At 24.6% G+C, this 16619-nt stretch overlaps 3 protein-coding genes across 4 annotated transcripts; 1 reads left to right on the top strand and 2 right to left on the bottom strand.

The window, feature by feature from the left end:
- Window positions 1-480: 480 nt before the first annotated feature.
- On the bottom strand, window positions 481-1662 carry LOC129607053 (ubiquitin carboxyl-terminal hydrolase). The gene is made up of 4 exons (XM_055517750.1): window positions 1510-1662; window positions 1350-1452; window positions 1111-1291; window positions 481-1052 (listed from the first exon to the last, which is right to left on the bottom strand). Exons 1-4 carry the CDS (start codon window positions 1543-1545, stop codon window positions 689-691), a joined length of 684 nt encoding a protein of 227 aa, XP_055373725.1. The 5' UTR covers window positions 1546-1662; the 3' UTR covers window positions 481-688.
- Window positions 1663-6656: 4994 nt separating this feature from the next.
- LOC129607156 (uncharacterized) lies at window positions 6657-7146 on the bottom strand. The gene is made up of 2 exons (XM_055517910.1): window positions 6921-7146; window positions 6657-6853 (listed from the first exon to the last, which is right to left on the bottom strand). The coding sequence occupies exons 1-2, from the start codon at window positions 7029-7031 to the stop codon at window positions 6758-6760; spliced, it is 207 nt and encodes a 68-aa protein (XP_055373885.1). The 5' UTR covers window positions 7032-7146; the 3' UTR covers window positions 6657-6757.
- Window positions 7147-8086: 940 nt separating this feature from the next.
- LOC129607119 (phosphoglycerate mutase 2-like) lies at window positions 8087-16230 on the top strand. 2 transcript variants are annotated; one of them, XM_055517857.1, is made up of 5 exons: window positions 8087-8222; window positions 13828-14379; window positions 14522-14757; window positions 14987-15248; window positions 15336-16230. In XM_055517857.1, the coding sequence occupies exons 2-5, from the start codon at window positions 14274-14276 to the stop codon at window positions 15503-15505; spliced, it is 774 nt and encodes a 257-aa protein (XP_055373832.1). In that variant the 5' UTR covers window positions 8087-8222; window positions 13828-14273; the 3' UTR covers window positions 15506-16230. The 2 variants fall into 2 exon arrangements, with proteins under 2 accessions (XP_055373832.1, XP_055373833.1); XM_055517858.1 differs by having other exon boundaries at window positions 8107-8166.
- Window positions 16231-16619: the final 389 nt, after the last annotated feature.

Genomic DNA, 16619 nt, shown 5'->3' with positions numbered 1-16619 from the left:
TTTAAACAAAAAATAAGCATTTTTTAGTCTTGATAATAATGTATTGTTTAAATTTAAATACTTTTATTATTTTCAAATTATTTATGTAATTGATCTTAAAAATTGCAAAACTTATTAATTTATAAGATCTAATTTGGGCAAAAATTTATGTAACTAAATTTTAATCGAAAACTGCTTGTAAGAAGGAAATCTTTCAAAATATTCTTTAATATTACATTACGTATTAGATTTATGTCTATGTTTGCTTCAAAATATTGTTCCATAAGATAGGTACTATTGGCATTTATTGTTACTTTTATAGATATAAGTCTTCTTAATGCCTTACTTAATAAAACTTTTTTTATTAGTGCAAATTTGATTATTTTCTTAACCTGAATAAAAAAAATTCTAAAATATTGCAAGGTAAATTATAAATCTTATCAAGTAGCTAACTGTACGGAACCAAGTTTCACCCAATTAAACAAAAATTTTTACATATAATTTCTTTGCTTAAAAGCTTCAAAGCTTTAATAATTTATTTCAATATTTAGAAAAGGAATATCACAAAAATTTTGCAAAGTCTTTTACAAAATTGCAAAAAAAAAAAATTCAAAATAAGCGATTTAATTGAGAAAGTAAAGCAATAGGTTTATCCAATTGAAAAAATAAAGGCCACATGCTAAAGCCTTGAATTTTGTTTGCAATTACTTTACATTTGGGTGGGTGTTAATGCAACGATTGTAAAACGTACTTCATTTGGATCGCGCGCCATAAATTCTTTGCAAACCTTTGCAGCATCCTTCAAAAATGAAGTTTCATTTGTAGATCCATGTTCCACTGGAAATGATTTTCTTCCATCCAATTCGTAAAGAGTACCATCTTTATTAATTAGAGCTATAAAGTGATGATTCACTTGCATCTCTGGATCCGCCGCTGTTTGACCTTCCTGCGCAACTTCTTCATGAGTTTGTGTAAATGTTGGGTCATTCTCTAACATTTTTCCTCTTTCATCTGGATTAAGACCACGAGCTGAATCCAAGTAGTTCTTTAGAATCCCTTCCTTTAAGTGAATACTGGAAGAAAATTTCAAAAGTTCAAAAATTAATATTCAAACAAGAAATAAAAACATACTCTTTGTTGTTTGCTATGCTGTGAACCAAAGCTATGGTACCACATGCATTATGTATTATTTGTTTCATATAAAACAAATCTTCTACTGGTTTCGGTGGTTCTTTCTTCATTTCTTCATCTTGTTCTTTTCGATGCTTTTCGTAAGCTTCTGATACCGGGAAAAGTAATATTACAGCTTTGACTAAATACATGAAAACATTAGAATTACTTTTCGCTTTTAACATTTAAAATAGACTCACCAGGTTTTGGCACCCATTCAAGCATTTCGGGTTCGAGACCGTACACATCAACAATTGACCATTCATCAGAAACGCCCAGTTTTCTTAAAAAATTATTCATAACCTAAAATCAAACAATGAATAGCGAAAGTGGTCATTAAATTTTTTTATATTTAAATACATCAGGATTTGATTCCAATGGTAACCAAGTAGTCATTTTTTTAATTTCGATTAGCGTCTTACAAAAATTAATAATACTCTTTTTAAAAAAAAATTAATGGCTAATACAACTACGAAAAAGCCGAATAATGACTAATGAGATGAATTAAATGAACTAATGTGATGAATTTTTCCGATTTGCAATAAAAATTCTAAAGACAGGAGGGTTAAAATAAAATATGACAGACTTACCATCAAATTTCAATGATAGTGGATAGCAAATTTTTGATCAATAAGGATGAGAGTAATCAATGAAGTCTCTGGAAATTCTATGTATTATGAAAAGAAAAAATGTTTTTCCACTATAAAATAAAGCAAAATAATTTATAGAACTTAATAAAAAATTTAATACATAACAAGGGTTTTTTGTCATAAAGTTTAAATTTTTATAAACAATTTATAAAAAAATATATGTATGTATATTTTACGGTAACATTATTTTGAAAACTGTACAAAAACTATAAATATGAAAACAAGAAAGAAATACAAATGTACATACATATATGTACGAATTGTATTAATGCTTGTTTTGTATTGTATTAATGTATCATCCACTAGGCTCCCAAACGATTTTTAAACTCACAATTTACATAAGTTCTTCTTTATTTTGATGTGGATATGGTTTAAATTGGATAAATACAAAAACTACAAATATTTTTTTCAATATTCAATTAAAATTTTGTGATCAAGTAAGTAGATTTGGGCTGTAAATTTAAAAAAAAAATAAGTTTTATTTTTCATAATTATAATTTGACGCGTTAATGATAATAATGATAACGCCGCATAAATAATAAACCTTTCTGAGAAAAAAAGAGCGAAAATGATGACGGTCTCGTTTTCTCAATATTTAAAGTTTTTTTCAAGTTTTGTAAAGTAAAATTTAGTGTTTTAAAAACTTGTAACTGTCAAAACTTATATTCTTCTTTTTATGTTTGATAAATTTTTTGAAATTTGACGTTTTAAGTATTTTATTGAGTTTTTAAAAGCTTCTAAAACTTTTCCGTCTGGTTTATTAATTAATTTAAAATGAGAAGTTTTTTTCTTTTTGCTAGAAATTACGTTTCTGTTTCATCTTTTTAAAGTTTTTTTAAAGCTTTATACCAGACAGACCCAATATGTATCGTAAATCAAAGATTACGTTACTTCTTACATATGTATGACGAACTGGGCTGCCGTTTTATAATTTCAAAAAGTAGCCGATTTTGCAAAAAAAAAAAAACGGAACTTTTGTGATTAAACGAAGTCCAACATTCTAATACTATAAAACAATAATTATAACTAAGTAGCTACACTAATAGTAAAACTAAGTATAACTAATGTACTTAGTTATACTTAATTCATCATCTAAAATCTAAATTTACATCTATATAAAAGACACACAACATATTTTGTTTTTATTTGTTAAGCTATTATAAATGTAAAGTTGTAATTTAATTGTTCACATATATATGTAAAGGTGCAAAACTTTTCAGTTGAAGTCTCTTTCAAGGTAGCATTCCACTGGAATCTAATAATCCACTAATAGCAAAACTTGTTTTTGAAAGTCAAAAGTTTGGGTTTTTTCAGAAACCTGGTAAACTGTGGCAACTTGGTACAAAAGAGAAAACTTTGTTTTTTTGATACGTGTTTAATACACTTTTGCATGGTTTATTCAAATTTGTTAAATTATGATATTGAAAAGCAAACGCTTTTCCATATCAATTTTTTTCGCATATTACTACTCATATCGTTTTTCTAAAAAGTGCACGGTCCTAATAAAGAAAGTATACTTTCATACTCGTATAACGCATTTCGTAAAAAATTGTATAATGCAATTTTTAGGAATTATAATTAACAACGCAAATTTTTTTTTTAATAAATATTTTTATTCATAGCTATAATTAACAAAAAAAAAAATAATAAATTTAACATTAATAAATATACTAATAAATATACTAATCAAATTTATTATTTTTTTTTAGGTATATGAAAAGAAAACTCCCTTTTATTCGGAATAAAATACTTTTCATTTTTGCTAATATATTTCATGCGCTACATACGCATTTTATCAAAGCTAATTTTCTTCTCAGCTTTGATAATGCTCAGCTTCTGAATAATTTTTTTTTCAAATTTATTCATTGTAAGACAGAAAACGACAAATTAAAGTCAGCTTTATCAAATCTTAATCAAAATGACATGAACACTAACTTGTTTATTATTACTACTATTTTAATTATTCCTTATTCCCTTTTTTTTTATTATATTAGGTTATTTTTTTCCTATTGTCAGTGTTTTCCTTCTCACTTATTTTTTTTCGGGAAAATTTCCGCAGAAGTCAAAATAACTATTAAAAATAAATATTAATGAGTCAAATATAAATAACATACTTTTGTTTGGTACTTCATAGATTTATATAACCTAGGTGCTTTTAAAGATAACCTCATCATTTTTTATATATTCTTAAAATTGCTTTAAACAACCATTCAATTTTTTACGCTATTTTACAAACATCAAATCTTTAACGGTATTCCAACATAAGACTTTAATAATAAGACTAAATGTTGTGTTTCCACTTGAAAACCCCAAACTGTGTCAAATTATCTTAACTATAAACTACTAAAAGTTTCTTTTTTTTAACAAAAAACTGAATTAAATGAAGGATTATCCTTCTCTCTACAAAAAAAAAGTAAAAAAGCCTATTCTTCAAAAAAAAAAAAACAGAGTACTAAAATTTTTTTGGAAGAAAAGTAAAATAAACAAATGTTAAGGTGATGAAAAGTCAACATTTACACTTAAAAGTGTACGAATGGCAACCCTAAGCTATGTAATACTGACATACATACATACATATTCGTTCGAATAATTTCTTTTTATAACGAAACGTAACACATGCTTATATTATAATTCACCCTGTTTCATCTTTTTAAAGTTTTTTTAAAGCTTTATACCAGACAGACCCAATATGTATCGTAAATCAAAGATTACGTTACTTCTTACATATGTATGACGAACTGGGCTGCCGTTTTATAATTTCAAAAAGTAGCCGATTTTGCAAAAAAAAAAAAACGGAACTTTTGTGATTAAACGAAGTCCAACATTCTAATACTATAAAACAATAATTATAACTAAGTAGCTACACTAATAGTAAAACTAAGTATAACTAATGTACTTAGTTATACTTAATTCATCATCTAAAATCTAAATTTACATCTATATAAAAGACACACAACATATTTTGTTTTTATTTGTTAAGCTATTATAAATGTAAAGTTGTAATTTAATTGTTCACATATATATGTAAAGGTGCAAAACTTTTCAGTTGAAGTCTCTTTCAAGGTAGCATTCCACTGGAATCTAATAATCCACTAATAGCAAAACTTGTTTTTGAAAGTCAAAAGTTTGGGTTTTTTCAGAAACCTGGTAAACTGTGGCAACTTGGTACAAAAGAGAAAACTTTGTTTTTTTGATACGTGTTTAATACACTTTTGCATGGTTTATTCAAATTTGTTAAATTATGATATTGAAAAGCAAACGCTTTTCCATATCAATTTTTTTCGCATATTACTACTCATATCGTTTTTCTAAAAAGTGCACGGTCCTAATAAAGAAAGTATACTTTCATACTCGTATAACGCATTTCGTAAAAAATTGTATAATGCAATTTTTAGGAATTATAATTAACAACGCAAATTTTTTTTTTAATAAATATTTTTATTCATAGCTATAATTAACAAAAAAAAAAATAATAAATTTAACATTAATAAATATACTAATAAATATACTAATCAAATTTATTATTTTTTTTTAGGTATATGAAAAGAAAACTCCCTTTTATTCGGAATAAAATACTTTTCATTTTTGCTAATATATTTCATGCGCTACATACGCATTTTATCAAAGCTAATTTTCTTCTCAGCTTTGATAATGCTCAGCTTCTGAATAATTTTTTTTTCAAATTTATTCATTTTAAGACAGAAAACGACAAATTAAAGTCAGCTTTATCAAATCTTAATCAAAATGACATGAACACTAACTTGTTTATTATTACTACTATTTTAATTATTCCTTATTCCCTTTTTTTTTATTATATTAGGTTATTTTTTTCCTATTGTCAGTGTTTTCCTTCTCACTTATTTTTTTTCGGGAAAATTTCCGCAGAAGTCAAAATAACTATTAAAAATAAATATTAATGAGTCAAATATAAATAACATACTTTTGTTTGGTACTTCATAGATTTATATAACCTAGGTGCTTTTAAAGATAACCTCATCATTTTTTATATATTCTTAAAATTGCTTTAAACAACCATTCAATCTTTTACGCTATTTTACAAACATCAAATCTTTAACGGTATTCCAACATAAGACTATAATAATAAGACTAAATGTTGTGTTTCCACTTGAAAACCCCAAACTGTGTCAAATTATCTTAACTATAAACTACTAAAAGTTTCTTTTTTTTAACAAAAAACTGAATTAAATGAAGGATTATCCTTCTCTCTACAAAAAAAAAGTAAAAAAGCCTATTCTTCAAAAAAAAAAAAACAGAGTACTAAAATTTTTTTGGAAGAAAAGTAAAATAAACAAATGTTAAGGTGATGAAAAGTCAACATTTACACTTAAAAGTGTACGAATGGCAACCCTAAGCTATGTAATACTGACATACATACATACATATTCGTTCGAATAATTTCTTTTTATAACGAAACGTAACACATGCTTATATTATAATTCACCCCTAAAAGAAAAAAGATATTTTATTTCTTAAGAAATAATGTTATTTCCGTACAATTTATATAAATAAAAATTTTTCATATTGGAATAATGCTTGCTTTGGCAGGAAAAAATATTTAGTGTAGACCGATTTCTCTGAAACAGAATAAGAATTGGTATAAGTTTTGTGCAATAACTCCAGATCCAAGTTTGGAATATTACCGAATGAGGAGAGTAGATATCGTCATTTACAAACAATGTGACATACTGTACATACACACATGTGCATATATTTTACATACGATGTACGGTTTATGATATTTAATCTTAGTTAAACTAGGATGTATACATGTAACGTAAATCATGGACTAGGATACTAACAAAAATTTATAAACAAAGTACCTAAAAACAAAACATCTGTAACAAATAAATACTTTGGGATTTTATTTAATACAAGTATTTATTAACATTAATTTCTGAAATTCATTTTTAATTGATTTACTAATATTCATCACGAAATTATTCATTTCCTCTATATTCACGAATGTGATATACAACCCAAGCTGGTACAACAAGTAAAGAAGCAACTGCTCCTCCACCTAATACGACTTTTTCCTGATAATATAAAATTGTGTTCCTTTAAAATTTCTGTATACTCAAAAATGATTTACGTAATACTTACAGCAAAACTGATATGTTGGGTTGGTGGTCCACTTACAACAGATTGCATACGGTTTTGAACAGCATTACGAACTGCTGGCATTAATAAGCGTGCTGCGCTATTTCCGAACATTTTAACTTTTATTTTTTAATTTCCAAATAAGAAAATTAAGGTTTGTTAATAAATGATTCTACCAAGAACTTGCTGTTATGGTATCTGTATTCTGTAGACTGTATTAATAGAAGATAAAACAAATGTCAAATGTTCTGAATCTTGAAATTTGAAACTTCAAAATACAGGCTTGCAAACAATGTCATGGTAGTGATGACAACATCAAAAATAATCAGCCATCTGTCTTGTAAGTAGCAAATTAAAAATATATGAAAAATACTATTATATTTTTCTTCCTCTTGTTAAACCCATATAGTATTTTTTTTAACGTGATTTTGTTAACGTTTGCAAAATTACAACGTTTCAAACAGATTTTTTGATATTCAATCATATAATTTTGCAGATGCTCTATGCATATAATAAAAATAATGATGAAAGTAAATAACAAACATTTTCAGAGAAATGCGTTTTTCTCAAAAAATGTTAAGTTAAACAAGAATTATGTAACAGTATGTTTATACATCTTTTTACTTAAAAATTTAAAATAAACAAAATCATTTGCTATTAAAGCCGCAACTAATATAACAATTTTTTTTGAAAAGAAAAAAAAATACTCTATACAACTTGGATGCAATGATTTCTTTATTATCAGCCTATGCAAGTCATTTAATAAAAATATTCTATCTAAAAATGCAACGCAATTATTCATATATATATATGCATATTTTGGTTCGAATATTTTAATTTAAAAGTTTTATTAAATAAAAAAGATTTCAGTTGGTGAATTTAATATTTAAATTCCCCATTTCGACTAGAAAAATAAACACAGACATGTTAACAATGGTTTATTTCATATTAAATACTAAATTTGCTGTTTATTTGAATTGTCAAAATCTATTTCATTTAATGCCGCCCATCTATTCCATTTAATAAAGAGAAATCGGCTGGCAGTTCTGACTTTGTCTATGGAATGCTGCCATTTCAAATTGCATTTATTATTATGATACTGTATTTCTAACAGTATCAAATGTCAATGTCAAAATATTTTTCAATTAAATTTTGTTTACATAAAATATATTGTTTAAAGAAAAAAAAAGAAAAATATGTATTTAAAAATGAATATTTCATAGAAAATACAAAAGAAAAATCAATTGGGGTAAGAAACGAAATTAGTAATAATTTCAAAGACTCAAATGGATTTGAATTTAGAGAGTACGTTAAATTTTGTAAAAAGTAATTTTCTTAAGTTTTATATTATATGCATACATATTTCTAATTTTTTTAATTGCTTACTTGTATTTTGTTAATTTTATGCTAATTTTTCGTTGTTTATGTTTATTTGCGTGTTTATGTATACATACCAACAAAATATCAATATATTACTTACATATGTATGTTTAATAATGTCCTCATAGCGATTTCTTTAACATTAAACGTTAAAAATAGCTTGATGTATACAAATTCTGATTTAATTTTTATAAAATCAAAAACTAAAAATAAGATTTTTAAAAAATGACCTTGTCAAGGTTGTAAAAGAGAATAAATTAAAAAAAAAACAAAGTTAACAGTACGTGTATACCTACCATACCTAGTAAATGTGTAAAATTAATTTTAATGTTTAATTTATGTATCCATGTATGTATGTATTTTTTTAGATACCTATCATATACCTAAGTTACCTATTTACCCTTGTTATTTTAAATATGGTAAATCTGTACATAATTTTCAAGGCGAATTTTCTTTGTACAAATTTGTATTTGCAGTAGGTAAATAAAAAATTTTTTTTTGAAATTACTTAATGTAATATTAAGTAAATGTGAAGAGCACACCGTTATAGAACAAAGTAATTTTTAGGTTTAGCCTGCTTACCTATTATGTTAACTGGACACAGATTTGAAACTTAAATCAACTCAACTCAAAAACAATAGAGAAATATTTTCCTTTATCTTTATAAAACTTGAATTACTTAAAATATTCAAATGAATCTTTATAGGAGAATAATGGACAAAAATGTTACTGAAACACTTCTCATGAAAACTGTACTCATCATGAGCAAGTGATTCTGAGGTCAAGCAGTAATTGTTTTTTTCAGATGCATATCATACGCATACTATAGAAAATTCTATTATTTTTTTTTAAATTTTCAAGGAATATCTATACAAATCCATAATATGTCAGTGAAAAAAGAAATTATTTTCAAAATAAGAATGTTTAGAATACAAAAATATGAAGCAACCTCTGTTAAAACCGTACCTAATGCTCGGCCGTGTGAAACCAAAACGACTGAAAGTGTTAAACTTTTGATTTTTTTAACATATCAATTTTTCTCTTATTTTCCTATTTGGATGTATTTTCTGTACTAATTAACGGTTAAGAAAATCAAAAATGTACAATAAGAGGCAATAACGAAACTTTTTCCACACGAAGTTTCTTAATACATAACGTACATATATGTGTATATGTATGTATATATATATATATATATATATATATATATATATAATTAAGTTATAAAAACAAAAAACACTGTGATAGTATAAGGCAAATATTTGTATTTTTGTTTTTTTTTTGTTGGATAATTATGAATTAAAATATGCTACTAACATGCCACAATATCTTGTTATCTTATCAACATCATTTCCGTTTAGTATTACGATGTTTTATTTGACAAAAATCCGTGAATAACGTCATGAACAATTTGGTTCAATTTACAGGAACTTGAAAAAAATAGACCTGTGAGATACATAACTGAACTTTAACGTAGCTTTTTAATAATTCAACTATTGTTTTCAGTTGTAAGATCAACGGCATTCTTAAAATCATTAGCTGCCTTTCGCTTCAGGACTTCAGAACTCTTTCAATTGTTATCTAAATGAGATTATTAGATCTGGCAAGCAATGTTGTAAACTTTTTGGCAAGATTAGAAAACTACAGTTACATCATGTTAAACTACAAAAGTTTGGCCCACAGAAAATTTGAATAATTTTGGAATGATTTTTATAACTGGATACATCGGTCTTTCAAAAAATTCAATTGTGGCTTCAATTTGTAGTTCTTTTCCATTAAATCCATTTTATAATTGACAAAAAATGAACTGGTTTTTTTTAAAGTTGTATAAGTCCACTTTTTGAAAAGGCTAATTTAATGGCAATTTAAGTGAGTTATAGACACCTTCTCTCCACTATTTACAATCACAATTTGAACAGAGTTCTATGTAGACATAAAAGAAACAAATTACGTTATTATGATCAATATTTTTAAATGGACTCAAACGCAAGCCCCTAAATATATTAATATATAAAGAAATGGACTTATACCACCTTCAAAAAAACCAGCTCAAATATTGTGTGTCAAAGTATATACTGAAATTTTTAAGTTTTTGTTTCATAAGATCAGTAAAAAAAATTTTCGATTTTTTCTCTGTGGCAAGATTAATCTTAGTTGAATAAATTAGAAATATAAGTATGTATGCACATTATTTTCAAAAAAAAAATTATACTAAAGTAAGTTGAAGAAAATAGTATTAAACTAAATACTATCCAAACAATAATATGGATCTATTTTTCTGTAGAAAATATTAAGTAAAAAAAAAATATTTAATAACTAAGCCATGTACATAATATTATGTGTATTTTGTATTAAATTTTTTATCTATACTTTTGTTGATATTAAATCTAATTAAATTGCTCTAACGTAAATATAAATTTTGGAAACTTGTGACGTAAATTTTTAGTTCAAAAATTTTGACTTTATAATTTTTAGTTATATTTAAGCATAAGAATTTGCGTAAAAATTTATGCATTTTGGATTGGAGGGTGTACAAACTGAATGAGTTAATTTACGATAAAATTCATCAAATGTCTTAGCAAAATGTTTTATCATTGATTTTTTTATATTTTCTAAATTAACTTACATTATTTCAAAAGATTTGTTATTGTAATAAGTTATAAGTAAGGAACAATTTAGATCACGAACTAACAATTTAAACAACATAGAAAATTGAGGCTTATAGATCCGATTTATATAGGCAAATATTATCCGATATTTTTGAAATCGGCACTGCTCTACATATTCTTACTTATAATTGTAATATATTAACCTCATTCTATATAAATAGATAATTATGTGCACTAAAAAAACATTAATTTTTTCCATTAAAATTTAAAATTGATCGCAAAAATTATGATTAATAACTTAAAAACAGTTTTTTTTATTTTTGGCGACCTTAATGCACAGTATATTAATTAAAATGCATTTTGTTATGTATACACATATGTGTTGATAAATTGACATTAATTTGAGTTAATTCAATTAATATTTTACGGTATTATCGAATACGAAATATAAAAGAGATTATAAATACGATTACATATATTCGATATTTATAATATATTTTTGTATGTTTGTAAACTTCTATATAAATGACCTTTATATAATTTTTTTTTGCTTTTTTAAATCTGGCAAAATTTCCAATGACAAATCAGTTCAAATAAATTCACTTTGGGATTTAAATAATATAAACATAAACGCATATATGAACATAAGTAAAATCCAAAACGAATTAAGTAAATTATTGATTATACATACATACATATGTATAGTAGTTCAGTTGAGCAGTGTAAATCAAACTCTTATTGCCAACAGAAATATGAGATGACCACTTTTAAAGTCAATTGTTTAAATCAATTGTATTTTAAATGGAGGAATTTAATCTTATGCTATAAGAAAGAAAGGAAATTTTTTAAAATAATTTTTTAAGAAACAATAAGCTGCGTGCTTACAATAAGTTTCCAAATTCAAATATACAATTATATTTTACATAAGTACATACAAATATGTATATTATATACTGACTCATTAAAAGTATACAATATTTAAATTTTAATCGTGATTAATAACTATATATATATATGTATATTTCTTACTCAGCAAAAAATTTTCAAAACATGAAATTTAAAAAAACAAAACTGCAATTTCATGTTTTGGTATTAAATTTTCTAATTGAATACTTATTATTTATTAATAACTAAATAAGTACATTAATTTCAAAAACCACCCCATTTCAAGTCAAAGAAGCTTTAATTTATGAAGTATATAGTGTTAAAATAATTATAATTTCACGTATTTTTATTCAGCCATTCTACACTGTAGATGTTTACTTCAGTCGTGCAAAGAATTTATTAGAAGCAATACTTTTTTTTATATTTTTCTATTTCTATTTAAAAAAAATAGTCTAATGCATAACATTAACGCTAATTGCAATGTATTGCAATTTTATTAAATTTTAATAAAATTTTAAAACTCAATAATTTCGTTCTAAAATGTTAAATAATATTAAAGTGGTTTCAATTAGTTCTGTGCTTATGAAAATATTTTACAAAATTAAGAAGTGAATAAAATAAGAATTTTAATTTTTCTTTTTAAAAAATAAAAAATAAATAGAAAACAGAACAAAACATTAGATAATAGTTTTATGGTTTTGCAAAACAGAAACTGAAACAATGGTAGCATTTGTTATAGGTACGTGAAATACTCGTATGTATGTAAAGTAATTAATTGTAAAATTATTTGTCTTTGGTTTCAGTTGAATTTAAAAAATATGCAGCTACTATGCGTACATGTATTCAAGAGTCAATGCAGAACTTTACTATCAAGTTAATTAATTTGACAAAAATCTAAATTAGAAATTTCAAAATGTAATTTTAATTTTCATTTTTGATTTGTATAATATTTTTTTCATATTATTTTTGTATTGTACAACTTATTACAATAATGGTGTACGTAAAAAATAATAAAATGAATTAAATTTTTTGAAATTTACGTTAAAAAACTTTTTTTTTTTGTCAACATTTTGTTTACTTTAAATTAAGAAAAGACAATATTTAAAAGTATGTTTTGAAAAAGCAGAATAAAAAAATTATGTTTTTTATTTATTTTTAAACAAAATAATACATGTAAGCAATATCAATATTGATATAAATGCAAAACCATATTCTTGCTAACCACGTTGTATACTTGTTGATTACATACTAAGTTTTGCATGTCCAGTTTTTTCAGAAATGAACTTATTGATCAATGTCCGTGCCTTAATGTGCGCATTCGTGTATTTCATTTTCCTTTGAACCGATTTTAATTAAAAGTTCTTATTTGAGTTTGCTTTGAGCATGCTTGATTAATTAACATTTGGAATATGTCAGACGTTGGAAACCGGACCTTTACTACTATGTATTAAAAATTTTTAAAATATTCGTCAGATTATCTTGAAATCTTATACATACATACATAAGCTTCGTAATGAACTAGTGAATTTCAATATTAGGACTCGGAAACCGAACTTTTACTAGGGGCCAACATTTCTTACCATTTTTGAAGAAATTACCGTAAAAATATAAAAAATTAAAAATGTAGAATATATTGACGCAAATTATAAAAAACTAAACAAATTTCTTAAAAACGAACTAGATTTCAAACAGTAGGGAATGTTTGTGCCTTCTTCCTTAGCAAATATTAACAATCATGAGTAGATACATAATGAATAAAAATTATAGTGTGCCAAAGATTTGTATAATTTAATTTGTTCATATTTTTACAAATTTGACCAATCAAAAGGTCAATTTTGTAAAAGGGCGTGAATACTATCCAAAAGGTATTTCAAAAATCTTATGTAACTCCCATTTTACACGAAATTTTGCTATTTTATTTGGCTCTTCAATAGACACATTGAAAATACAGTTTTAATCGCATTTAAATTTAAAAAATTTTTTATCATATGATTCATTATAACTGACATTATTTTATTTTTATGTTTTTTTTACAGCTTATTTCCTATTGGAATAAATTGTTTTAATTTTCATCATTCATCTTTTTGGCTGATCAAATAAATAAAATACATAGATACATATAAGAAGCAAAAATTTATAAAGAAGATAATTTCTATTTAGAATTTTATCTTAAGACAACAAACAAAAGTGATATACTACTTAATACAGCACACTAAATGGAAGAAATATATAAATAAGATAATACCAGCATCATCTACTCTCATTCTGGCAATGAATCTGTAACATTTAAAAACGTAAAACAAAATTTAACGACGATATACATATATAATTAAAAAAAAATATTTTAATCAAGAGACTGAATTTTTGAACAACTTGAACAAAATAGTTACAAATAAATTTTTACCAAAGAAACCTCAAAATTTTGTACAAAATTAAATTTATTTAAGGCAAACAAACTCGATTAAATACGATACACAAAAAAATGGAATGCGAAGCAGTTAAAGTGTATTTTGTACGACATGGTGAAAGCGAATGGAATAAAATGAATTTATTCTGTGGATGGGTGGATGTTGACTTAAGTGAAAAAGGTAAAATGAAACAAAATTTAAAATGAAAAAACTATTAGGTATACATCCTTGCATATTTGATTAAGATAAATTTTAAAGTGAAATAAATTTTTTACTGTTTAGAATTTAAATAAAAATAAATAAGAATAAAAACATTATTTAGGTCTTCAAGATGCGACATCTGTTTCATCAGAAGCTTTAATTACTGAAAAAGTTAAGTTTGATATGGCATTTACATCAGCTTTAAAACGAGCAGATCAAACTCTAAGAATTATTTTAAAAAATTTACATTTAGACAATATTCCTGTTTATTCAGCTTGGCAATTAAATGAACGTCATTATGGAAATTTAACCGGATTTAATAAAAGGCAAACAGCTGATTTATATGGAGAAGAGAAGGTAAAGTATCGCAATACCGAAATCTAAAATAAGACCAAAATCCGAATGTATATATACACATATATTAAATTACATACAAATATTTCGATTTCGAAATTTTAAAAAAGTTTTTTTGGAATTCTCTTAAAAAGCATCTTTAAGCTGCATTCAGTTAACTCCTTTAAACAATAAACTTTTAACTCCTTTTAAATAAATTTTAAAAATTAACTTTTTTGTTCATGTTATAAAGGTTCAAATATGGCGCCGTAGCTATGATGTTATTCCACCGCCAATAACACCGAAGAATCCATATTATGAAGTTATACGCGCGAATCCAAAATTTAAATGTATACCAGAAAATGAATTTCCTGATTGTGAATCATTAGAAACAACATTAAAGCGAGTAGTTCCATTTTGGGAGAATGTTATTGTGCCAGAAATAAAGAAAAGGAAAAATATTTTGATAGTTCTTCATGGTACAAGTTTACGGGCAATCATAAAGCATATTGAAAGTAAGTGCCAATTTTATTTTAGATTATTATTAAGTATATATAAATGAACTTAAATACGTATTAATATATGTATGTTTTTCCTTTTAGATCTTAATGAAGATAATATTATTAAATTTAATGTACCAAATAGCATCCCATTTTTTTATGAATTTGATGTTAATACAGTGAAAATTATCAATAAAATAAAATTTTTAGCTGATGAACAAGTCGTTGCTAACGAAATGGCAAAAGTTGCTTCTATTGGAAAAAGTAACTGAAAAATGTAGAATTAATTTTAAAATCTATCAAGTTATTTTTTGTTTTTTTTTCCTGAAGTACATAATGTACATTCATTGATGTTTGTTATTTCTTACTCAAAAAATCAGTGTTGGTTTCTTATTTATTGTCGTACGATTTACATTGAATATAAGTTTTTACTAATATATATTACACAAAATATGTACATATATTTTTATATATTCAAAAATATATTTTAATTCAGGCTATATTTATTTATTTAAGTGAAATATTAATGTAAAATTGAATTTTAAGTTTTTTGTTTTTTTTTTCTTTTGTTCCTAATGTTAATTGTATTAGCTTTATTTTTGTAACTATGTATATATTATTAATAAAAACAGGAAAGCTTGAATATTGAAAAACAATTTTATATAAAATTCATTACAAATTATTAAACCTCCTAATTTTTAGAAGGTGCTAACCGCTTTTGAATTTTGCATAATAAAGTTAAGGAAATACCTTAACACATTGACTCTAAATCATTTTTGCTTGTGCTTACCAAGAAGCTCACAAAATTTTTTGGGTAATATTTATCTATGTATGTATATATTTAAAAATACGTGTAGGTTTCTAGATACTTCGCATTGCGACTTTGGCAATTAAAAACATCCCTTAAATTTCGTGTTTTTGGTGCTTGGACCTCGTTTCTCTTATTGCTTTTTCCTGAAAATTTTATAAGAGTTACGGCGAAATTAATTAATAAAGCAATAGCTTTTTTTGCAAATATACAAATTAACTAATTTTTATCGTTAATGTTAAAGCTAATTGTTTAAAAATGAATTAACACTGTTTTTCTTTGATTTCAAGTAACCTATGAAAAAATTAAAAAAGGGAAAGAATTAGGAATTATAGTGAAATTCTAAGTACATGGCTTAAAAATTTAAATTTTTTCCTTAAGAATACCGTTGCTATAAATAAGTACCGTTATTATAAATTTTCGATTATTAAAATTTTTAAAAAATAAGGCACAAATTTTATACAGAATACAGATTATATAATATAATATAAGGAATATAATTCCATACAAATTTTATACAAATTATATACAGACACATAAGGTACATGTTACATTTGAAATGAATACTGTATTGTGTA

This window comes from Condylostylus longicornis, unplaced genomic scaffold (assembly GCF_029603195.1).
Source record: "Condylostylus longicornis isolate FDR11 unplaced genomic scaffold, ASM2960319v2 ptg000026l, whole genome shotgun sequence".
Classification (NCBI taxonomy): domain Eukaryota; kingdom Metazoa; phylum Arthropoda; class Insecta; order Diptera; family Dolichopodidae; genus Condylostylus; species Condylostylus longicornis.
This window is presented reverse-complemented; position numbering and strand designations above follow the sequence as displayed.